Source organism: Saccostrea cucullata, unplaced genomic scaffold, assembly GCF_032062105.1.
Source record: "Saccostrea cucullata isolate Sc308-1 unplaced genomic scaffold, CSIRO_AGI_Scuc_v1 ctg6205, whole genome shotgun sequence".
Classification (NCBI taxonomy): domain Eukaryota; kingdom Metazoa; phylum Mollusca; class Bivalvia; order Ostreida; family Ostreidae; genus Saccostrea; species Saccostrea cuccullata.
In genome coordinates, this window is record NW_026929404.1 from 3,190 (window position 1) to 27,988 (window position 24,799).

The window sequence follows — 24,799 nt, forward strand, 5'->3', positions numbered from 1 at the left end:
CCTAGAAGTCAGGTAATCCGTAATGTTTTTCTATAAATTAAGAATTTTTGTATTTCTTTTTATATATTTTTTAATTATAGTAGATATCATTAAATGTAATAATATTTACTAGGTTTGCCAATGCTATCACGCTTGAAAAAAAACAAACAAACAATTATTGTGGTGAAAAAATAAACAAATCAATTATTGTAGTAAACATTACCAACGATTTTGAAGATCAATGTATAAAGAGAACAGTATACAATAAAGAAGATATACATTTGCAAAACATAAATATGACAAAAATCCCTACCTGGAGCATGAACCATGGACTTTTATGTTTTAATCATATGGTATTTTTTAAATATAAAAATTCAAAATAGAATATAATATGTCTGTCATATATCCTTCAGAAAAAAAGAATTCAAACGCATTTTGTTTAATATGTTACCAGCTTAGCTGTACCTTTAAGTCTAATTTTGTACTTCAGAATTGGTAAATTTCACTATGGACCCCCGTACCAGTGCCCAGGACATAATGCGCTGTGACCTGTGTGAGACCGCTGTGGTACAGATGCACTGTGATACATGTCTTGTCAACCTGTGTAAGGCCTGTGTGGGAGAACACATGATCTCTGACCAATCTAAAAAACATGAAATTGTCCCATTTAAGCTTCGAAAATCCACTCCCCTCTACCCTATCTGCAAATTACATCACAATCAGCAATGTACAATGTACTGTAATCAATGTGACATTACTGTTTGTACAAAATGCATTGCATCTGATCAACATCTGAGCCATAAGTTTTCAGAAATCTTGCAGATTGTGGAAAGGAAAAAACACAAAATCATCGAAGAACAAACTGAATTAAAAGAGACAATTTTTCCAACCTTCCAGGACATTGCCTCTGATATACAAAACAGAATGAGCCAATTAGAAAAGGAATATGGAGATCTCTCAACAGCCATAACAAAACATGGAGAGGACTGGCACAGAGAAATTGACAAACTTGTCAAGAAACGTACAGCTGAAGTTGATGAAATGAAAAACACACAGATACAAACTCTACAGAAACATCTGGATGAAATAAACAAGACAATATCTGATATCAAGGATGAAATCAATTCAGTTGACATGGCGTTAGACACTAATGATTTATCAATGTTATTTAGTGTCACTTCTGATGTAAATATTTACAGAACTCTTCCACAAAAACTAGCACCATCTTTACCGAAATTCATTGCAGAAAAAATTCAAGGAGAAAAACTCGATAAACTGTTTGGAACTTTAATATCAGGTTCTTTAACTTCAGATAAACATGGCTATAGCATGAAGACAACACAGAAATCACCAGAAGCTGGATGCTCTCCTCCTGTCAAACATCTGCTAGATAAACCCGAGACTGTCACCACCATAGACACTGGGCATAGAAGGCTTTCCAATGTTGTCTGTCTGAGCGATGAAGAAATATGGACAATTGGAGATGACAGCACCATGGAACTCTTCAGCATCAATCAGGGATCACAACTCAAGTCAATCAAAACCAAGTCAGGGAACATACCAATAGACATAGCAGTGACAAAAAGCGGAGATCTAGTTTATACTGATTACAATTATAGAACTGTGAACATTGTGAAGAGTGAGAAAGTAGAGGAGGTGATCAGACTACAGAACTGGAAACCTCGCAATGTCTGTAGTACTTCATCTGGTGACCTCCTGATTACCTTGGAAAGTGATGATGAAAAACAATCAAAAGTTGTCCGTTACTCTGGCTTCACAGAGAAACATATCATTCAGTTTGATGATCAAGGCAGACCTCTCTATTCAGCTGGTCGTTATAGCAGATGCATAACTGAGAACAGGAACCTGGATATCTGTGTGTCCGACAATGGAACTAAAGCAGTAGTGGTGGTCAATCAGGCTGGAAAACTGAGATTCAGGTACACTGGGCATACCCCTTCTCCAAAGAACCAACCATTCAATCCACGAGGAATCACCACAGACAGTCAGAGTCACATACTTACAGCTGATGTTAAAAATCACTGTGTCCACATGCTAGACAAGGATGGACAGTTCCTCCGTTACATAGACTGTGGACAGAGTGGACCCTGGGGACTGTGTATAGATACAAATGATTATCTGTTTGTTGTTCAACTAATCAACATACAAGTGAAAAAAGTTAAATACCTTTGTTGATTCTAGTGATATGTATTAAGTAAATAAAAGCCATATGACGCAAATCACTTTAAAAACAATATGTAGGACATCATCCTATGAGGAGTTATCAAAGTCATTCCATCAGACCTATCTACTATCAGCTTTCTGTACTGATATCCTCAGTCAAATTAGGATTAAAACAATTGACCTACAAGTTGTAAACAGGTCATTTTAGTAATCCAAGAATTGGGAGACTAAAACACTGAGCAAGCTTTCCTTTTCCATTCTCATTATAATCTTTATCGAAACTTTCCTTTAAATGGTAACAGTAATGATAAGAAAAAGGTCATCTTCTCATGCATAAAGATGTTTCATACAATATTTCTTTCTGTGTCAGACAGTAATATTTCCTTCCCAATATCTTATCTATTTCTACTGATGCTGCAATGGATTGATTTGGTATTACATACATGTACAAAATGTACATTCATCGAGCATGTGTCGTATTCAAATGCCACATCCACAATGAAATCACTAACAAGTTATTCATTTGAAGTATTTATTAAATAAAATATTCATAATTGTTCATTTTCAAGCTTGCGTTACACAAGAAATCTTTTAATACTCATGAAAGCACACGTCATATATTCACACACAAGAACACACAACTGAACACAGACGTCTATCTCCTAATACAGGATAAAAAGTCATTAAAACTCAACTGAAATTAGTGTATCTTTTTTGGTATTATAAGAGAATGGTGTGTTCCCTGAACGTCTAAAACTTATATAATCAGTATAATTATCACACTCAATTAAGGGGTCCCTCTAAGGGGCACAGGTAGAGTTGGTTTAAACCGTAGAGTTTACCCGTGTTACCTGTGTCTTAAACTGTATGAATAAACTAACTGCATTTATAAGACTGTGTCAAAGACTTATATAGGGGAAATCTTAGCAAAAAGTCCTATAAAATGTTATTCAAATTTTTAAATACTTTTTACTCAAAAAATTTTCAAAGTATTTGTTTTATTTAGAAAAAAAGTTTATTTTGTTGTGATAATTAATCTTTAATTCTATTTATTTTTTAATCAAAATGTTAATATTTTAACATTAAAATATATCAATATATTTAAATGCATTTAACATATTTAAAAAGACAAAAAAATCTTTCGTTTTCTTTTAGAAATAATAATAAATTTATCTGATTTAGACATAAATCAAGGAAACACGGGTAAGTCTACCTGTACCCCTCAGAGGGCCCCTTAATTGAGTGTAATAATTATACTGTTTATATAAGTTTTAGATGTTCAGGGAATAAACCAAGAGAATAAATTACGTTTTTTCCTACCATTGATCTTTTTTTGTTCAAAAATAAAAAAAAACACATAAGCAGCTATGAACATATAATTTTGGCACATATAGTTTACTGAACATGTAAGTTTTCAAGAAGTACTGCAAAAATAATTCTTTTTGGTTAAATCCAGGAATTACTCAGTATCAAATGAAAAACAGCTGACACATTTACCTACAAAATAAAATAAAACAAAATACAGAGAAAATAATTCTCCAAAACAAATGACTAATGATACCCTTCTAATAATTAAAAGAGACAGTGTCTGATACCAACCAAACAATGCTTTCTTCAAAATTTTGAACTTTATAAAATGTGGAGTAAACAAATGTAACCTAGGTACATGTAAGTATTTTTCTTTCTCATCTAAGGTCCCAGGATAGAGCACTATTGTATGTATATAAACCCAAAAATCAGACTCAAAAATTTTATAAAACACATAATAACATGTTTATTACTTATTAGAAGTATATGTTCAATATAAAATTGATTACTGCATATTACAAACAGGTTTGCTTCCTTTGTCTTGAAATGTATGTTTATATGTTGTTACAGTTCACATGAAAATTAGATTTGAGGTACAAAATTGATTACACAATGTCTAAATATAAAAAGAATGTTTATTCATATAACAAACATTTTCCCTTTCTTTATGATTTTTTTTCTCACTCTTAACTCTAAATTCAGAGAACAATAGTTAGACAAAATAATCTTACACAAAATTAAAATAGTTCCGGGAAAGAAAATGGAAGAAAAAAAGACTTATGTAAAAATTTCTTAAAAGAAGAAAGCATTTTGAAAGTACTGCATTTTGTTATTGACAATATCTGCCCTAAACCCCCAACCCCCCCCCCCCAAAAAAAAAAAAAAACTAACGGGAAAATCTTGAAGTATACTGTAAGCCAGTAAATTCATAATTTCAATGTTCTTAAGAGAAAACAGGGTATTTTACTACATTTTGGAAGAGAGTGCATTCTGAATGCAGGTGTGCTCAGACTCTTTTGACAATAGTAGCATGAGATGTTGATGAAATATGAGATATACATGTAGTACCTGAGCAAGTTTTTGCTCTAAAAATAGTGCTGTTAAAATTGAAGAGATTTTGTCTATCTTTACTTCTTTAAAATGAACAGAAAATCCAAATCAAAGTAACTAGAATTGATATTCTACTTCCATTCCATAATATTTGTTGTTAATCTAGACTTTTTGAGTACAATCTATACAAACTTTACATGTGCATTTCAAGATTCTTTTTAACTTTTGACTTTCAGAGGGGCAAAAATAAGCCTTTACGGAACATAGTTCTTTATACACCGCTAACATTTACACACTATGCAGGAAGACATTGATTAGATTTCAGCTACCAACAAAACAGAAACTGGCACAGAAAGTAATCTATAGTCACAGCTAAAGGCAACACAATTAGAGCAGAGAGTACTGACATAATGATACCACGGTATGAGAAAGAATGACATTGACTGGAATGAATTACATGTATCAAATACAACAGGCTAAATCTTCCTCCCACACTAAACACACAGCTATATTATATATACCTGACACAACATGTATCAGATACAAACACAGCCTAAATCTTTCTCTCATAAGCATACATCTATATTATAAATCTGATATAACACGTAACATCATTCACTGAACACTGTATAATATATATATATATAAGTTGTCTCCCCTAATCTGATCTTTCTATCTCTAATAACAATCAGATACTGTCATGTACAGAATTACATGTAGATTGATGCATTTCTAGAACAGGCAAATAAAAATTACCAATTTCAATTTCTTTACAAATTATTGCTTGACTTTTCATGTCATATATTTGCTTTGACCTCGTTTCCATCTTAATATAGATTTTTACATAAGTTGTACCATATGACAAAGACAATTCATATCCTGTTATTTTATAAATAAGTGGAAAATGTTAATGTTTTCCTGGGGAAGAAGTTGCATTTAAGGCAAGAACCATTACAACACTTATACATCATGTAAATATAATTTATCATACATGTGAAAACTTAACATGTCCATACAACACTGTATTGCATTGATTTTCTCTCTTCTTGAAGCTTTTGAAAGAAAAACTTCCTCTAAGAGTTTATCAAAATACATTCAGCTCTCAGGAAGAATATTATGTAAATAAAACAGTTTGATATTGCACTATTTCTTTTTAATACAAACGTTACACTATATCCTGCTTATTATCCTGTATATATCTATATTGTTCCCTTGTCTATGAAGTATATTCCTTAATAAGTGATGTTTTATACAATGTGCTCTCCGTAACAAGTAAGACTTGAGGGATCAACCCTGTGTTTTATGAAGTATTTACACGTCATGACCAAAAAATGCTGTTTAGTATTTTATAGGTTCCCTGTATCAAGGGGAGGTAACTCCATAAGTTTCCTTGAGAACAAGATCTCTGCCGAGTTGAGCTGTGTTTGTTCCGTCTTTTATGCAGTAAAACACAGGACTGGTGCCCTGGCTTTGACGAATTGACTCCGTTTTAAGAATTGTGTGTCCTTTTCAATAATACTCATCATAGCCGTCCGACTTTGGTGCCTGCACCATGTTTTCGTTCCGGCGACGTTGACTTCTTCGTACGGCGTCTGCTCGTCTGTACGGCTCATTCTTCAGATCTGTAATGGACATCAGGGTAGTCAGTATCTAGAGATGCTCAGCTATCTTTATAAATGTGTGACTTACCTGACAATATGTATAATATTTATCTGCTTTACCCAGTAAAATATCATCCAGTGCCCCATGATACACTTCCTTTCCGGTTTCTACTCTTTAATTCTGTCACAAAGTTCCTCATTTGACACAAATACACTAATGGCTGTGTCACAAGTGACACTGTGTCAATGTTTTATATTAGCTTATTGTAAAAGTATTGGTAAGAGTTATCTTTATTTGGGCATTAGGAGTTATCGATTATTTCATTTACGCACTATTGGTCACTGGGTTGTACTTGTTGCTATTTTTATCAACGTATACTTGTCGAACCCGTTTGTTTAGTCTGGTCAGTTATTTATACTGCTGGGTGTTGGCTAGTGTTTGTCAGATGAGGTCTGGACGCCGTGAGTTATACTTTACCCATGCTTAGTGATCTTGGGTGTGCCTTTTATATAACCCATGCTGTGTGAACTTGGGTGTGTTCTAGCTGTTTCCCCTGCTGTGTGATCTTGGTATTCAGGGATGTTTGTAGCGGCGTTGAGAGCAAGACCTGGGGGCCGACAGTACGATTTTTATGTGTAAAATGCCACAGCTCAGTAAGTTTTTATACTTTACAATATTTTTGTTGTAAACTTTAAAGAGCAATATTCTATGTAAAACGGTTAGAAATATAGTGAGAATGTATATATTTACGCTCTAATTCATTTACTCGTTAAACAGGTTGGGAACACATCCCCTTTAGCGAGATCATCTCGCTAAAGCGCGATTATCCCTCTTTAGCGGGAGAAAAAACATTACCATAAACGTTTGTGGAAAAGTCATGATAAAAAAAGAACAAGTATAAACTGAGATGTGTATAGAATATGTGTAAACCATTAATTTAATGAAATATTGAAAACAAATTCATAAAAAAAAGGTTTATATTGAGTCTAACCGATATTGACTTAGTACAAATGTTGATGCATGGTAAACTTGTAAATTCGGGAAAGCATGATTCAACGGCTACGGAAGCAAATTGGAAAAAAAGGGTGGGTGGCTAATTCAAAGAGAAAAAATTCAACCTGAAAAAAAAACTTGACAAAAAGAGGAGAATTTGACCATTGTCCAAACCTCAAAATCCTATTTCTTGCGGGTAGAGGGGGGGGGGGTTAGCTTCGAATTTTTTTTTCAGTTACCACTTACCATCTTTTCATTAACAGAGAAACGTGCCTGTTGATAGTGTAAAACATGTTACCTTGAATTAAATTTCATGACTATACGAAATTAGAGAAACAGAAATGCGAAATTGCATTGTTGAAATTGCTGCTACTTACGTGTTGTTAATTATAATTTAAAGAAGTATTCCCTAGGTATTCGTATTTAAATGACATAAATTCTTAATGTTTTTACCGGTGACAATGAACAGTTGTTCGTTTGAGGACACTTTAATTGCGTTGGAAACATATGTTGGGATCCCGCATAATTTAAAATGTGTAAATTTTAATAGGGAATCAGATACCGGTACTTTCCAAAACATAGGCTACATGAAAGCACACAGACCAGGTGGCATTTTTATATTTAAAAGAGGGGGGCTTCTGAAAAATCTGCCCCCAAAAATCAAATAAATTAAAAAAAAAAAAGATAAAGTGTTCATTGTTATTGTTAAATGCCGAGTCGGCAAAATTTCAGCCGTATTTTGGCGGCAGATGAATACTGGTAAAGACATTCTTTATTTTGAAAGAATATCTACGAACATTGCATGGAATACTTCGAATTTTACATTTTATTATACTTTGTAATTGTTTTATTGAGTTAATAAAAGATGCTATTGTCTCCTTTAATAGCTTCCTTATAAGAAGATCGAGTCTTAATTGATCACCGATAAGACTTTTCAATTAAAATGGTAAAGATTTAAAAATGGTTATGTCGATAGCTTTTACCATGCCTGAGTCTTGGTATATGATACATTTAAAGAAATCTAGTCGCACAACCTCCCTACTGTATTTGTTTCTAGTAACCCCCCCCCCCCACCTATCCGTCCATCTACATGTACCATCTCTTGCCGTCTAATTTAAAATATCACGTTTCCAATATAACTTGCAAAGTTTGAGACTGAGCAATAGTATAGGATAAAATAATTTTTAGGGTTGATTAATTTACGTAGAACGAAAATTTAAATTGACACTGAACGTATTATCTTCGCGGGTAAAATATACAGAAAAAATTATATATCTGTTAGAAGATCCTGGAAACTCTGACGAGTGTAGCAAAGAACCAATGAGGGCGCTTCTTACAGTAAGAAGGTGGGACTTTATATCAGTCAATCAGGCGATTTGATATTTTATAGGTCACCAAATAGACTTCGTGTCGAGATCGTCATGCCCTATGGAAATTCCAAAGTGACGGTCATCCCATCACTATATCATGCTGTATATACTCCCGCTTTTCAAGCAGGCGAATTAAAAAAAATAAGGTAAACGATAGTTACATGCTATTACAATAACCGTATAACCGAAGTAAGTTTAGTTGTACTGATAATTATCACCTGTGGTCCTCCGTAGAAAGGCAACGCTATTGTTCATGAACTTATTCTAATTTCCATGATTTGCAGCAGTAGTGACAATATTTTGAAGCAAATTTATTGAGATGAGACAATAAATATTTATCGAATGGGTTAACAAACTCCCGGATTTTCCTTTTTCAGAAGTTAACACGATTACAGTTTGAATCGGTGTACAAATCTCCGTTTTCCGAGATGTATTTTCTCCCGCTACAGAGGGATAATCGCGCTTTAGCGAGATGATCTCGCTAAAGGGGATGTGTTCCCAACCTGTTAAACGGCAAAAATACACGTTTTCTTTTGTTATTTGTTTGTAAAATCTAGTATATTGAACAAATATGTGTTTTGAATATTTTATTAGAAAACCCTATGAAAATTGTAGGTGACCAGAAATTGTATGTTAAGCTTTATTTGGACTGGAGGGTTTTTTACGTGGTGAGGCTACTTAGGATATGGTGGACCGGACGGGACACTATGGTGGACAATATGGACAATATGGTGGACCGTGGATGACGTTGGAACGTGGTGTGAGACTCGCGTGACAACTATGATCGAATTCATCTGTGTTTTGTTCATTGTACATATGTAGATAAATTTATTGTTAATTTTTATAAATCTTGTTGTTTCTTGGTATACAGGAGGTCTTGCAAAATATTATTTATTTTGGTTTGTAAATTCTAATTGAAAGAATCCATCACAACTTGAGGTCAGTTGTGACAGGCTGAGATAAATAATGATTGACATTGAAATATGATTTTGAATAAAAAAAAAGGAAATGATTTAAGGATCTGTTGTCCCATATACCATAACAATCCTAATACTAGGATCCCAATGTGAATTTCCCATTACCACCTACATTATCCTCTTTAGGGGAGTGGAGTTAATGGCACAAATAGTTCACATTGATAACCACTCAGACAATATCTACTACAAAGTTTCAACACTTTGTATTTAGACCTCCTAAAAAATCACAAAAGTAGTACAAGAAAAGGTTGAAATAAGCTTCGGAATCCTCTATCTAAGCACGTGCTACATAACTTTGTTTCTCTTTGCCTATACATGTATAATTTTATATGCAGTCCTAACCTAAAGACCATGGCACTTTAAATGACAACTTTATGATTTTTTCTTCCTACTAAAACTACTGTGCATTACACTTAAAATGATGTTAAATGTCTTAATATACAAATCCATTGGAACTTCAGCGGGAGAATTCTACATTGGAATAATACTTACCAAAGGTATATTAGGAATCTATTGAAACATGGATTTACATTGTCAATGGATCATTGTCAGAATTGATTGCATACAGAATATCGACCATTTAGTCTATTATAATTTTAAATACCGGAACGTAGGATCGAGCCAAAAATGCATTACGCTTGGAGGTCATAAGATTAAAATTGTCTGCATTTCGTTCTATATTTTTGATAGCCGTATTTAATCCATTCTATCTTCGTGGCTAAGTTAAAATCAACGTCTTTTTCTTAAATTCTTTTTTTTTAATTTTTCTAGAAAAAGATCTAAATATGAAATAGAAACACTTAGTGATTACTTTCATTTAAGGTTCACTGATATATAACGAATCGCCATATAAAGGAGGTAACATTTGACAACGAGTCGTCGTTTTACTTAATGAGTAGAAGGCCATAATAAATGTTTCCTCACTTAAAAGTTTCTCACAAGTTTTGTTCAACATGAACACACAACAGGTCTGGAAATAGAGTTGTTAATAAAGGGGAACAACAGATGGTTGGAATTAAGACTGGATTTCCAAAACCCATAAAAATACTGCATACATCAAACCATCTGTAAGCATGCACGATCGGTTTTACAACAAATTTTAAAACAACACCTGAAATGACAAAGAAACAAAATTTGTTCGAGAATTATTCACTCATATAAAGACCCCATCACTTGCCGATATAGGGCTGCAAAGTTCGTCCTATATTCGGCACTCAAGGCAATTAAGGAAAAATAATCAGTAGTCATAAAACTCTCAACTTTCTTGCAATATAGATAAATAAAAGTGCAAACAGAAAGTACAACTTTGGTGACGACAGAACTTGAAGTCAGCGTTATTTTCTCATTATCATTCTCACTTCCTTCATAGAGTAATAGAACCCTCTCCAGGCGTACCAGGTGATGCAGTTAGAGAAGTCCGTGTTACTATACTAACCGTTAGGGTAAAACTAGAACCCTGACGACAGGCGAACCAGATATACAATTTTCAGTTACATTCTATGTATGTTTTTGCATTAAGTTACCTATATGATCTAGACTGAAGAAGTTTTGTTAGCATTTAAAAATGAATATTATCAAAATACTTTTTTCAAAGTATTGAAAGATGTAGATACAATTATATAAACAGTCTCGTTTGAAGTTAACAGATCCACGGTAAAAACAATAACCTTGTACGCAAATATACAGTCCATCGTTAATGTCAAATGTTGTTTTCCTATCATTCCTTTGCCCGACAAGGAGCAAATCGCGAGTGGGAAAATTGATAGGGGATGCTCATGCATATATCTGTGGTACATTATCCCACCTCTGATGTTTTAGAGGTCCGTGATTTCTCCTTCCAATTTGTATTGACCAAGATTCATTCTTGAGCTTGAATATTTTTCGTTATTTCCATGTTTCAATACACAATTAAACGAACCTATACTAGGTAGTTTTGTATATAAAATAGATTTTCATTACTTTCTTTACTACATGTATATATGTGAGGAAGCTTGCGATAGTTAACAAAGGTTTAAATCCCTGCTATATTTAAACCAAGAATAATAAATACCTGACAGGTAGATAACACAGGTAAACAGGTCATGTGACGAAAACACACGAGAACACAGACAACAGCCATTTTATTTACTGGCAGCCATTATCGTCTGAGAAGTCAGGTAATACTATTACCTAGCTGCTCAGTTAATCCGTAATGTTTGTATATAAATCAATGATTTTTGTACATGTATTTCTTTTGATATTTTTTAATTATACTAGATATCATTAAATGTAGTAATAACTATTAGGTTTGTCAATGATATCACTCTTGAAAACATAAACAAAACAATTATTATAGGAAACATTACTAACGATTTTTAAGATCAATGAATAAAGAGATCAGTATACAACTGTTTTTTTTTTGTCATTCAGACTAGATCATTTGAAAGAAGATTATACATTTGCAAAACATAAATATGACCAAAATCCCACCCTGGAGCATGAACCATGGACTTTATGTTTTAATCATATGGTATTTCTTTTAATATAAAAATTCAAAATAAAATATAATATGCCTGCCATATATCCTTCAGAAAAAAAAGATTTCAAACATGTATTTTTTTTTCAATATTTAACCAACATAGCTCTATCTTAAAGTCTAATTTTGTACTTCAGAGTTGGTAAATTTAACTATGGACCCCCGTACCAGTGCCCAGGACGTGATGCGATGTGACCTGTGCGAGACCGCTGTGGTACAGATGCACTGTGATACGTGTCTTGTCAACCTGTGTAAGGCCTGTGTGGGAGAACACATGATCTCTGATCAATCCAAAAAACATGAAATTGTCCCATTTCAGCTTCGAAAATCTACTCCCCTCTACCCTATCTGCAAATTACATCACAATCAGCAATGTACATTATACTGTAATCAATGTGACATTCCTGTTTGTACAAAATGCATTGCATCTGATCAACATCTGAGTCATAAGTTTTCAGAAATATTGCAGATTGTGGACAAGAAAAAACACAAAATCATCGAGGAACAAACCGAATTAAATGAGACCATTTTTCCAACTTACCAGGACATTGCCTCTGATGTACAAAACAGAATGAGTCAGTTGGAAAAGGAATATGGAGATCTCTCAACAGCCATAACAAAACATGGAGAGGACTGGCACAGAGAAATTGACAAACTTGTCCAGAAACTTAAAACTGGAATTGATGAGATGAAAAACACACAGTTACAATCTCTACAGAAACAACTGGATGAAATAAACAAGACAATGTCTGACATCAAGGATGATATCAATTCAGTTGACATGGTGTTAGACACTAATGATTTATCAATGTTATTTAGTGTCACCTCTAATGTGAATATTTACAGAAATCTTCCACCAAAACTAGCACCATCTCTACCGAAATTCAATACAGAAAAAATCCAAGGAGAAAAACTCGATAAACTGTTCGGAACCTTATTATCAAGTTCTTTAACTTCAGATAAACATGGATATAGCATAAAGACATCACAGAAATCAGCAGAAGCTGGATTCTCTCCTCCAGTCAAACAGATGCTTGATGAACCAGAAACTGTCACCATTATAGACACTGGGTATAGAAAATTTTTTTACCATGTGGCCTGTCTGAGTGATGATGATATATGGACAAGTGGAGATGACAACAGAATGAAACTCTACAGCATCAATCAGGGATCACTTCTCAAGTCAATCAGAACCAAGTCAGGGAACACACCAACTGACATAGCAGTGACAAAAAGTGGAGACCTAGTTTATACCGATTACAAAGATAGAACTGTGAACATAGTGAAGGAGAAGATAGAGGAGGTGATCAGACTGCAGAACTGGAAACCTTGCGGTGTCTGTAGTACCTCCTCTGGTGACCTCCTCGTTACCATGGAAAATGATGATGGCAAAAAAACAAAAGTTGTCCGTTACACTGGCTTCACAGAGAAACAAACTATCCAGTTTGATGATCAAGGTAAACCTCTCTATTCATCTGGTCGTTATAGCAGATACATAACTGAGAACAGGAACCTGGATATCTGTGTGTCTGACTATTTTGCTAAAGCAGTAGTGGTGGTCAATCAGGCCGGGAAATTGAGATTCAGATACACTGGACATACTCCTGGTCCAAACAACAAACCATTTGATCCACGAGGAATCACCACAGACAGTCAGGGTCACATCCTTACAGCTGATGATAAAAATGACTGTGTCCACCTCATAGACCAGGATGGACAGTTTCTCCGTTACATAGACTGTGGACTGAGTTATCCCCGGGGATTGTGTACAGATACAAATGACAATCTGTTTGTTACTCAACTAATCAACAGAAAAGTGAAAAAAATTAATTACCATTGTTGATTCTAGGGCTATGTATTGAGTAAATGAAAGCGATATGATGTAATCACTATAAAAACAATATGTAGGACATCAATTCTATTACAAATAGAGTTTATTAAAAATCTCCTTGCACAGTTAACAAATATTTTAATTACAATATGCCTACACATAGAACATTTGTAGATATTGTTTTGTGAATAAATTAAAAGTATAATTGTGCTTTACTTTAACTATAATGATACCAAATGTAAACTTAATTTGGAATCTATCAAGCTCACAATTTGTCTATAATAATTCCTATGAGGAGTACACCCAGTCAATCCATAAGACCTATGTACAATCAGCCCTCTGTACTAATATATCCTCCGTCAAAATGAGGGTAAAAACAATGGGTATGAAACAAGTTAGTCACAGTACATGTATGAGCTATAATAAGTTGTAAACAGGTCATTTCATTAATCATAGAATTGGGAGACAAAATAACTTTTTCCATTCTTATTGTAGCCTTCATCAAATCTTTCCTTTAATAGCTAACAGTAATAATAAGAAATAGGTCATCTTCTGATGTGGTGGAATTGTCATTCCGGATTTTTGTATTTTGTTCATTGGTCGGTTTAGGTTTTTCATTTTAGAATTCAGACATTTCCCCGCAAACACGCTGCTTGTATTTTTTGATTGTTTCCATTTATGAAGAGCCAAAGAGTAAGTTTTATCAAGTGCATTATATTAATATGATTGTTAATGATGTATATTATTAGTTTAGTGCAGTTGTTAAGTCAGAATTTGTGCAGATTTACTTTTTACTTTATACACGTGTTTATCATTGGCTTAGGCTAGGTATAAAACATGGATGGGTCATTCTACGGATAGAGGCCCAAACGAACTTTCCAAAAGTCAGATTTCCTATACCCTATTTTATTCAATTTTTCTGCGTTATTTACTAAATCTAACTTAGAGGAAACCATTTCAACATGCAGCAGCAATGTTTAAAATATTTTATTGCTTATTTTGAGACTTAAACATACATACATGAAAAAAAAATGTCATTAATACCGCAACAGACGACTAAATCGTCATAAAATATTGTTACAGTATTAAACCGATTTTTTCATAGTTTGAAGTAATAAATCTTAGTAATATCTTACCTTCATGATTATTTGAGTGAAATATTTGCACATTATTTTTCGTACTGTGGTGTTAAATCTACGTTTTTAAAAAATGCAAAAAAACCATTGGTCAATAAACCACTTGAGGAGTGTATATGATTATTTTACTTCCATTTTTCTACGGTGTGAGATTTCACGGACTCATGCATGTTGATTAAACACTTTATTACATTTATTATTAGATTAATTGATAATTAATTGACCTATTTTCTCCTCGTTATGGTAATGACATTGCGTTGCGGTAGTGACAATGCATTAAGAAACACGTGCTTTATAATGGTATACAACCCCCTCCCCCAGTTATCATGCCTTATATTTTCCAAATTTATTTAGAAACAGTCATGGCTTGAGCAAAATTAATTTTTAAACAGGTAATTCATCATCATTTGAAAACAATTGTTCAAAACACTGTGTATTAGATGTAGGTAAGTCTTGTCTATACCTCCCAGGACTGGACCCACACATAGGAGTTATTTGCAACAACCTCTTGTGCAGAAAACACTAGTAAAATAGTGTTGTAAAATCCATGCACAAGACAATCTAAAGATGATTTGTCATTACCGTAACACTGATGTCATTACCAAAACGATTTGATTCAATGGATTTGTTTCGGTAATGACACGTTTCGGTAATGACATTTTGAAATGTTAAACAGAATATAGAGGGCGCTACTTGCCAAAAGGGGTTAAATAATGTACAACACAATTCAAAACCAATCTATATTTCTTTCTAAACAATTTCATTTTTCCTAGGTGATCGTACTTTTATTGTAGCAAGCATTCGGTAATGACACTGAATAAACATACGCTTGAAAGTAAGACCATTTAAAATGTAATATCTGCTTACTTAACCACAGGAGAGCGTTATGCCTTGTATCAAAGATGGCGATTTCTGAAACTTTTAATCACGTGGCTTCTTCTTTTGGATTATCGTTCTTGTCTCTTATATTTTGCAGTTTTATCTCTCCGTTTCGGTAATGACAAGAATATCAGGGACACCGTTTTACAAACAATAAATTATTAAAAAAAAGAATTTAGTAACCCGTATCTTTTTTGAATCAACAATGGAATATTTTATTATACCTTAGTAATCTCGACAGGTTAAATTTTGACAGAAAATTCAGTTTTCACACACGCATATTCAATATTAAAAATTCGATCTTGTAGTTTGGGACATGGCATTTCAAAGCAAGTCCATGACATTAAATTTTTTTTAAAGAATTAATATTGCTTTCAGGGGTGCCCTAATGATGTGTATGCATATTTATTATTTCCTTCTTCAATATTCCAGATTTAATTTTAAAATTTCATAAACCAGGAATTGCTCAAAACATACTAAAGTGACGGGACACCATTTGGGCCTCTATTCGTAGAATGACCCGGATTGTCTTTTATGATTTTGTATATCGAATCTCGATTTATCTCATTGATACTAACCTTATGCATAATATATAGTAATTTTGCATTAATTTGTCTCTATGCTAGATTGATAGATTTAGAATTACTGTTTGGAACTGTGTAAAACCCTCATTTTCGTCTATTTTCTAAGTTTGGTATATTGTAAAATTTGGATTGGCGTGTTAGGCTTGAATATGGTTTTTAGCTATCATTCAATTGTATTTTTGTGTGAACTCATACTTATGTATCTTTGTTATTTGTTTCAGTATTTCACCCTCTCAGGAGGAGGCACAATAAAGTTTTCGCAAGACTAAGCAGACTTGTTGTAGCACAGTGAAATATCTCGCTCCATAGTGAAAGATCTCATTCCACTCATGTCGTCCAAGATGAGCCTGAAATCGGAACCACGCACAGCAAGGGAGATGACCCGGATACGTCCATTGTCTAAACTGGGACATGAACAATATGAATCTGCAGTTGACAGACACTTGCAGAAGATTCGGGACATAAAGCGGGAAATCGACGGTTGTATAGATGACATCAAGTTAGTGAAACCCTCCAGCAAAGGTTGTATCGATGCCTTTCGTCAACTCTTGAGTTCATCCTATAGTGCGTACGTAAAACGTTCTTCAGACTTTTTGGCCTATCTACAAGGCATTCGTACTGCTGAAAGCTTAAATGAAGCTGCAGCGCACCGCTGCATAATGGACGCTATGAGTTTAAAGATAGAAGCTGCAAAAACCAATTTAGACGAACTCTGTAACGCAAGTGACTCGAAGACTTATCGACAGAAAGACGAACAGTACTCATCAAAGTCACGAACAGCAGAATCTACATCCTCCAGGCAGATTCATAGGAAACATAGCCCCAGCAGATCAAGATCAGAGAAATCTAGTGAAATTTCATCAGAACTTACTAAGTATAGCTTAAGCGGAAGTTCGAGTACATATCTCCAAAGAGTGGAGGCAAAGCTGAATGCTTCCCGGGCAAAATTGAAATATGTCGCAAAGGAGGTTATTATTCTGAAGGAAAGGGCAGCATTAGACGCGCAGCTTAAGTTAGTCAAAGCTGAATGTGAGATTGAGATGAGGGAAAAAGAAATCGAAGCCATGAGAGAGACATTCAAGCTAGACACAGAAGATCCCGAGATGTCTTCAACGAGAAGATCGCGCACGGTGGAATATGTGCAGAGTCTCCCTATCCCTCAGCTCACGAATGAGCCACAGAATGACACCCCTCCAGAAGTGGTCCAGAAAGTTTTTGCTCAAGAGACAGTAAAAGTAAACAACTCCAGTAATGATCATGGCAAAGGAACTCACCTTGACCCAGATGCCCCTTCTTTCACCCCCAGTAGACTTCCCCCTCACAGAGCTCAGATGATCACATCATCCCCTGTGCATGCTCATGATTCTGACAATAGACACAATACATGTGTAGTTGAAGATCATGTTTGTGACTCACCGGTGACAAACGCATCTAACCAGATGACGGAATTTACCAAATTTTTAGTGAAAAAGGATTTACTTTTGTCAAGACTTACAAGGTATGATGACAACCCAATGCTGTATGTTTCTTGGAAATTAAACTTCAAAGGGATCATGAAGGAGTTGGATGCGACAGCAACTGAAGAACTTGACCTCTTAGTTAGATGGTTGGGACCCGCATCATCCAGACAAGCCAACACCATTCGTGCGTGCAATGCTGACAATTCAGCTCTAGCAGTCCAGAAAATATGGGAGAGGCTCGAGGAGAGGTTTGGTTCACCCGAGATGTTGGAAAGAAGTCTGAAGGAGCGTATTACATCTTTTCCTAGAATTGCCGCCAATGACAACAGACGTCTATTCGACTTAGCTGACCTAGTCAGTGAGATAGCATCTGTGAAGGAGCAACCACAATACCGTGTTCTCTTTGGTTATTTCGATTCCTCCACCGGGATTAACCCGATCGTATCAAAGCTACCATGGAACCTACAGGAGAAGTGGGTAACAGAAGCTAGTAGATTCAAGAGACAACAGGGAAGCACCTTCCCACCCTTTTCAGTTTTTGTCAAGTTTGTACAAGACATGGCCAAGACTCGGAATGACCCAAGTTTCCAGTTCGACCGCACAGAAAGAACAAGTCCAAGTTCAAGTGTACCAAAGAAAACATCAACTGTGGTGGTTAAGAAGACAGACACTATGAGTAACGCTACTAATCAAGACAATTCACAACTGTGTCCTTTACACCAGACAAAGCATTTACTCAATGAATGTTCTGCCTTCCGCCGAAAGCCACTTGAAGAGCGCAAGAAGTTTATACTTACCAATGGTATATGTTTCAAGTGCTGCGGACCTAAGAAACACAGAGCCATGAACTGTAAGACAAATGTGAAATGTGACATCTGTAAAAAACCTTCTCATCCGAGTGCGCTTCATGTGGATGTGGATCGCCACGTAGGGGAGCCCTCACAAGAAGGAACAGTGAAGAATGCCTGCACTCAAGTTTGTGGAAAACCAAGGGGCACCAGCAGATCCTGCGCTAAGATTATACCAGTCAGGGTATATCTCAAGGATGATCCACAGGAGTGTCGCGTTGTGTATGCTCTCATAGATGACCAGAGCAGTCATTCGTTAGCAACAACACCATTCTTTGACTTCTTTTCACCTGGAAGTTCAAAACACCAGTACGTATTGTCTTCATGCGCTGGAAGACTTACTACTTCAGGAAGGCGGGGTCATGGTTACGTGATCGAGTCATTGGATTTGACATGCAAGTTGGAGTTACCAAGTGTCATTGAGTGCAATGACATACCAAATAACAGAGACGAAATACCGTTTCCTGCTGTTGCACGGCAGTACCCTCACCTTCAAGAAATTGCTGCATTCATACCTACCGTGATGGATGACGTTGAGATCGAACTTCTTATAGGACGAGATGTTGTCTCGACACACCATGTTCTGGATCAGAAACTTGGTGAGAATAACCTTCCAATAGCTCAAAGGCTCTCACTTGGTTGGGTCATAATTGGACAAGTTTGTATGGGAAATCTGCACCATGCAAGTGTTACACTTAAAATGATGTTAAATGTCTTAATATACAAATCCATTGGAACTTCAGCGGGAGAATTCTACATTGGAATAATACTTACCAAAGGTATATTAGGAATCTATTGAAACATGGATTTACATTGTCAATGGATCATTGTCAGAATTGATTGCATACAGAATATCGACCATTTAGTCTATTATAATTTTAAATACCGGAACGTAGGATCGAGCCAAAAATGCATTACGCTTGGAGGTCATAAGATTAAAATTGTCTGCATTTCGTTCTATATTTTTGATAGCCGTATTTAATCCATTCTATCTTCGTGGCTAAGTTAAAATCAACGTCTTTTTCTTAAATTCTTTTTTTTTAATTTTTCTAGAAAAAGATCTAAATATGAAATAGAAACACTTAGTGATTACTTTCATTCAAGGTTCACTGATATATAACGAATCGCCATATAAAGGAGGTAACATTTGACAACGAGTCGTCGTTTTACTTAATGAGTAGAAGGCCATAATAAATGTTTCCTCACTTAAAAGTTTCTCACAAGTTTTGTTCAACATGAACACACAACAGGTCTGGAAATAGAGTTGTTAATAAAGGGGAACAACAGATGGTTGGAATTAAGACTGGATTTCCAAAACCCATAAAAATACTGCATACATCAAACCATCTGTAAGCATGCACGATCGGTTTTACAACAAATTTTAAAACAACACCTGAAATGACAAAGAAACAAAATTTGTTCGAGAATTATTCACTCATATAAAGACCCCATCACTTGCCGATATAGGGCTGCAAAGTTCGTCCTATATTCGGCACTCAAGGCAATTAAGGAAAAATAATCAGTAGTCATAAAACTCTCAACTTTCTTGCAATATAGATAAATAAAAGTGCAAACAGAAAGTACAACTTTGGTGACGACAGAACTTGAAGTCAGCGTTATTTTCTCATTATCATTCTCACTTCCTTCATAGAGTAATAGAACCCTCTCCAGGCGTACCAGGTGATGCAGTTAGAGAAGTCCGTGTTACTATACTAACCGTTAGGGTAAAACTAGAACCCTGACGACAGGCGAACCAGATATACAATTTTCAGTTACATTCTATGTATGTTTTTGCATTAAGTTACCTATATGATCTAGACTGAAGAAGTTTTGTTAGCATTTAAAAATGGATATTATCAAAATACTTTTTTCAAAGTATTGAAAGATGTAGATACAATTATATAAACAGTCTCGTTTGAAGTTAACAGATCCACGGTAAAAACAATAACCTTGTACGCAAATATACAGTCCATCGTTAATGTCAAATGTTGTTTTCCTATCATTCCTTTGCCCGACAAGGAGCAAATCGCGAGTGGGAAAATTGATAGGGGATGCTCATGCATATATCTGTGGTACATTATCCCACCTCTGATGTTTTAGAGGTCCGTGATTTCTCCTTCCAATTTGTATTGACCAAGATTCATTCTTGAGCTTGAATATTTTTCGTTATTTCCATGTTTCAATACACAATTAAACGAACCTATACTAGGTAGTTTTGTATATAAAATAGATTTTCATTACTTTCTATACTACATGTATATATGTGAGGAAGCTTGCGATAGTTAACAAAGGTTTAAATCCCTGCTATATTTAAACCAAGAATAATAAATACCTGACAGGTAGATAACACAGGTAAACAGGTCATGTGACGAAAACACACGAGAACACAGACAACAGCCATTTTATTTACTGGCAGCCATTATCGTCTGAGAAGTCAGGTAATACTATTACCTAGCTGCTCAGTTAATCCGTAATGTTTGTATATAAATCAATGATTTTTGTACATGTATTTCTTTTGATATTTTTTAATTATACTAGATATCATTAAATGTAGTAATAACTATTAGGTTTGTCAATGATATCACTCTTGAAAACATAAACAAAACAATTATTATAGGAAACATTACTAACGATTTTTAAGATCAATGAATAAAGAGATCAGTATACAACTGTTTTTTTTTTTGTCATTCAGACTAGATCATTTGAAAGAAGATTATACATTTGCAAAACATAAATATGACCAAAATCCCACCCTGGAGCATGAACCATGGACTTTATGTTTTAATCATATGGTATTTCTTTTAATATAAAAATTCAAAATAAAATATAATATGCCTGCCATATATCCTTCAGAAAAAAAAGATTTCAAACATGTATTTTTTTTTCAATATTTAACCAACATAGCTCTATCTTAAAGTCTAATTTTGTACTTCAGAGTTGGTAAATTTAACTATGGACCCCCGTACCAGTGCCCAGGACGTGATGCGATGTGACCTGTGCGAGACCGCTGTGGTACAGATGCACTGTGATACGTGTCTTGTCAACCTGTGTAAGGCCTGTGTGGGAGAACACATGATCTCTGATCAATCCAAAAAACATGAAATTGTCCCATTTCAGCTTCGAAAATCTACTCCCCTCTACCCTATCTGCAAATTACATCACAATCAGCAATGTACATTATACTGTAATCAATGTGACATTCCTGTTTGTACAAAATGCATTGCATCTGATCAACATCTGAGTCATAAGTTTTCAGAAATATTGCAGATTGTGGACAAGAAAAAACACAAAATCATCGAGGAACAAACCGAATTAAATGAGACCATTTTTCCAACTTACCAGGACATTGCCTCTGATGTACAAAACAGAATGAGTCAGTTGGAAAAGGAATATGGAGATCTCTCAACAGCCATAACAAAACATGGAGAGGACTGGCACAGAGAAATTGACAAACTTGTCCAGAAACTTAAAACTGGAATTGATGAGATGAAAAACACACAGTTACAATCTCTACAGAAACAACTGGATGAAATAAACAAGACAATGTCTGACATCAAGGATGATATCAATTCAGTTGACATGGTGTTAGACACTAATGATTTATCAATGTTATTTAGTGTCACCTCTAATGTGAATATTTACAGAAATCTTCCACCAAAACTAGCACCATCTCTACCGAAATTCAATACAGAAAAAATCCAAGGAGAAAAACTCGATAAACTGTTCGGAACCTTATTATCAAGTTCTTTAACTTCAGATAAACATGGATATAGCATAAAGACATCACAGAAATCAGCAGAAGCTGGATTCTCTCCTCCAGTCAAACAGATGCTTGATGAACCAGAAACTGTCACCATTATAGACACTGGGTATAGAAAATTTTTTTACCATGTGGCCTGTCTGAGTGATGATGATATATGGACAAGTGGAGATGACAACAGAATGAAACTCTACAGCATCAATCAGGGATCACTTCTCAAGTCAATCAGAACCAAGTCAGGGAACACACCAACTGACATAGCAGTGACAAAAAGTGGAGACCTAGTTTATACCGATTACAAAGATAGAACTGTGAACATAGTGAAGGAGAAGATAGAGGAGGTGATCAGACTGCAGAACTGGAAACCTTGCGGTGTCTGTAGTACCTCCTCTGGTGACCTCCTCGTTACCATGGAAAATGATGATGGCAAAAAAACAAAAGTTGTCCGTTACACTGGCTTCACAGAGAAACAAACTATCCAGTTTGATGATCAAAGTAAACCTCTCTATTCATCTGGTCGTTATAGTAGATACATAACTGAGAACAGGAACCTGGATATCTGTGTGTCTGACTATTTTGCTAAAGCAGTAGTGGTGGTCAATCAGGCCGGGAAACTGAGATTCAGATACACTGGACATACTCCTGGTCCAAACAACAAACCATTTGATCCACGAGGAATCACCACAGACAGTCAGGGTCACATCCTTACAGCTGATTATAACAATGAATGTGTCCACCTCATAGACCAGGATGGACAGTTTCTCCGTTACATAGACTGTGGACTGAGTGAACCCTGGGGATTGTGTACAGATACAAATGACAATCTGTTTGTTACTCAACTAATCAACAGAAAAGTGAAAAAAATTAATTACCATTGTTGATTCTAGGGCTATGTATTGAGTAAATGAAAGCGATATGATGTAATCACTATAAAAACAATATGTAGGACATCAATTCTATTACAAATAGAGTTTATTAAAAATCTCCTTGCACAGTTAACAAATATTTTAATTACAATATGCCTACACATAGAACATTTGTAGATATTGTTTTGTGAATAAATTAAAAGCATAATTGTGCTTTACTTTAACTATAATGATACCAAATGTAAACTTAATTTGGAATCTATCAAGCTCACAATTTGTCTATAATAATTCCTATGAGGAGTACACCCAGTCAATCCATAAGACCTATGTACAATCAGCCCTCTGTACTAATATCCTCGGTCAAAATGAGGGTAAAAACAATGGGTATGAAACAAGTTAGTCACAGTACATGTATGACCTATAATAAGTTGTAAACAGGTCATTTTAATAATCATAGAATTGGGAGACAAAATAACTTTTTCCATTCTTATTATAGCCTTCATCAAACCTTTCCTTTAATTGGTAACAGTAATAATAAGAAATAGGTCATCTTCTGATGTGGTGGAATTGTCATTCCGGATTTTTGTTTTTTTGTTCATTGGTCGGTTTAGGTTTTTCATTTTAGAATTCAGACATTTCCCCGCAAACACGCTGCTTGTATTTTTTGATTGTTTCCATTTATGAAGAGCCAAAGAGTAAGTTTTATCAAGTGCATTATATTAATATGATTGTTAATGATGTATATTATTAGTTTAGTGCAGTTGTTAAGTCAGAATTTGTGCAGATTTACTTTTTACTTTATACACGTGTTTATCATTGGCTTAGGCTAGGTATAAAACATGGATGGGTCATTCTACGGATAGAGGCCCAAACGAACTTTCCAAAAGTCAGATTTCCTATACCCTATTTTATTCAATTTTTCTGCGTTATTTACTAAATCTAACTTAGAGGAAACCATTTCAACATGCAGCAGCAATGTTTAAAATATTTTATTGCTTATTTTGAGACTTAAACATACATTCATGAAAAAAAAATTGTCATTACCGCAACAGACGACTAAATTGTCATAAAATATTGTTACAGTATTAAACCAATTTTTTCATAGTTTGAAGTAATAAATCTTAGTAATATCTTACCTTCCTGATTATTTGAGTGAAATATTTGCACATTATTTTTCGTACTGTGGTGTTAAATTTACGTTTTTAAAAAATGCAAAAAAACCATTGGTCAATAAACCACTTGAGGAGTGTATATGATTATTTTACTTCCATTTTTCTACGGTGTGAGATTTCACGGACTCATGCATGTTGATTAAACACTTTATTACATTTATTATTAGATTAATTGATAATTAATTGACCTATTTTCTCCTCGTTATGGTAATGACATTGCGTTGCGGTAGTGACAATGCATTAAGAAACACGTGCTTTATAATGGTATACAACCCCCTCCCCCAG

At 34.7% G+C, this 24,799-nt stretch overlaps 4 protein-coding genes across 4 annotated transcripts; all 4 read left to right on the forward strand.

The window, feature by feature from the left end:
• The first annotated feature begins 482 nt into the window (after positions 1–482).
• LOC134280768 (uncharacterized) lies at positions 483–2,241 on the forward strand. Its single transcript, XM_062763225.1, has one exon. The coding sequence runs from the start codon at positions 487–489 to the stop codon at positions 2,173–2,175; it is 1,689 nt and encodes a 562-aa protein (XP_062619209.1). The 5' UTR covers positions 483–486; the 3' UTR covers positions 2,176–2,241.
• Positions 2,242–12,666: 10,425 nt separating this feature from the next.
• Positions 12,667–13,928, forward strand: LOC134280769 (uncharacterized). Its single transcript, XM_062763226.1, has one exon. It carries the CDS (start codon positions 12,667–12,669, stop codon positions 13,819–13,821), a length of 1,155 nt encoding a protein of 384 aa, XP_062619210.1. The 3' UTR covers positions 13,822–13,928.
• A 442-nt stretch (positions 13,929–14,370) lies between these two features.
• LOC134280770 (uncharacterized) lies at positions 14,371–19,515 on the forward strand. Its single transcript, XM_062763227.1, has 2 exons — positions 14,371–14,502; positions 16,630–19,515. The coding sequence occupies exon 2, from the start codon at positions 16,738–16,740 to the stop codon at positions 19,513–19,515; it is 2,778 nt and encodes a 925-aa protein (XP_062619211.1). The 5' UTR covers positions 14,371–14,502; positions 16,630–16,737.
• Positions 19,516–21,628: 2,113 nt separating this feature from the next.
• LOC134280771 (uncharacterized) lies at positions 21,629–23,493 on the forward strand. Its single transcript, XM_062763228.1, has one exon. The coding sequence runs from the start codon at positions 21,669–21,671 to the stop codon at positions 23,355–23,357; it is 1,689 nt and encodes a 562-aa protein (XP_062619212.1). The 5' UTR covers positions 21,629–21,668; the 3' UTR covers positions 23,358–23,493.
• Positions 23,494–24,799: the final 1,306 nt, after the last annotated feature.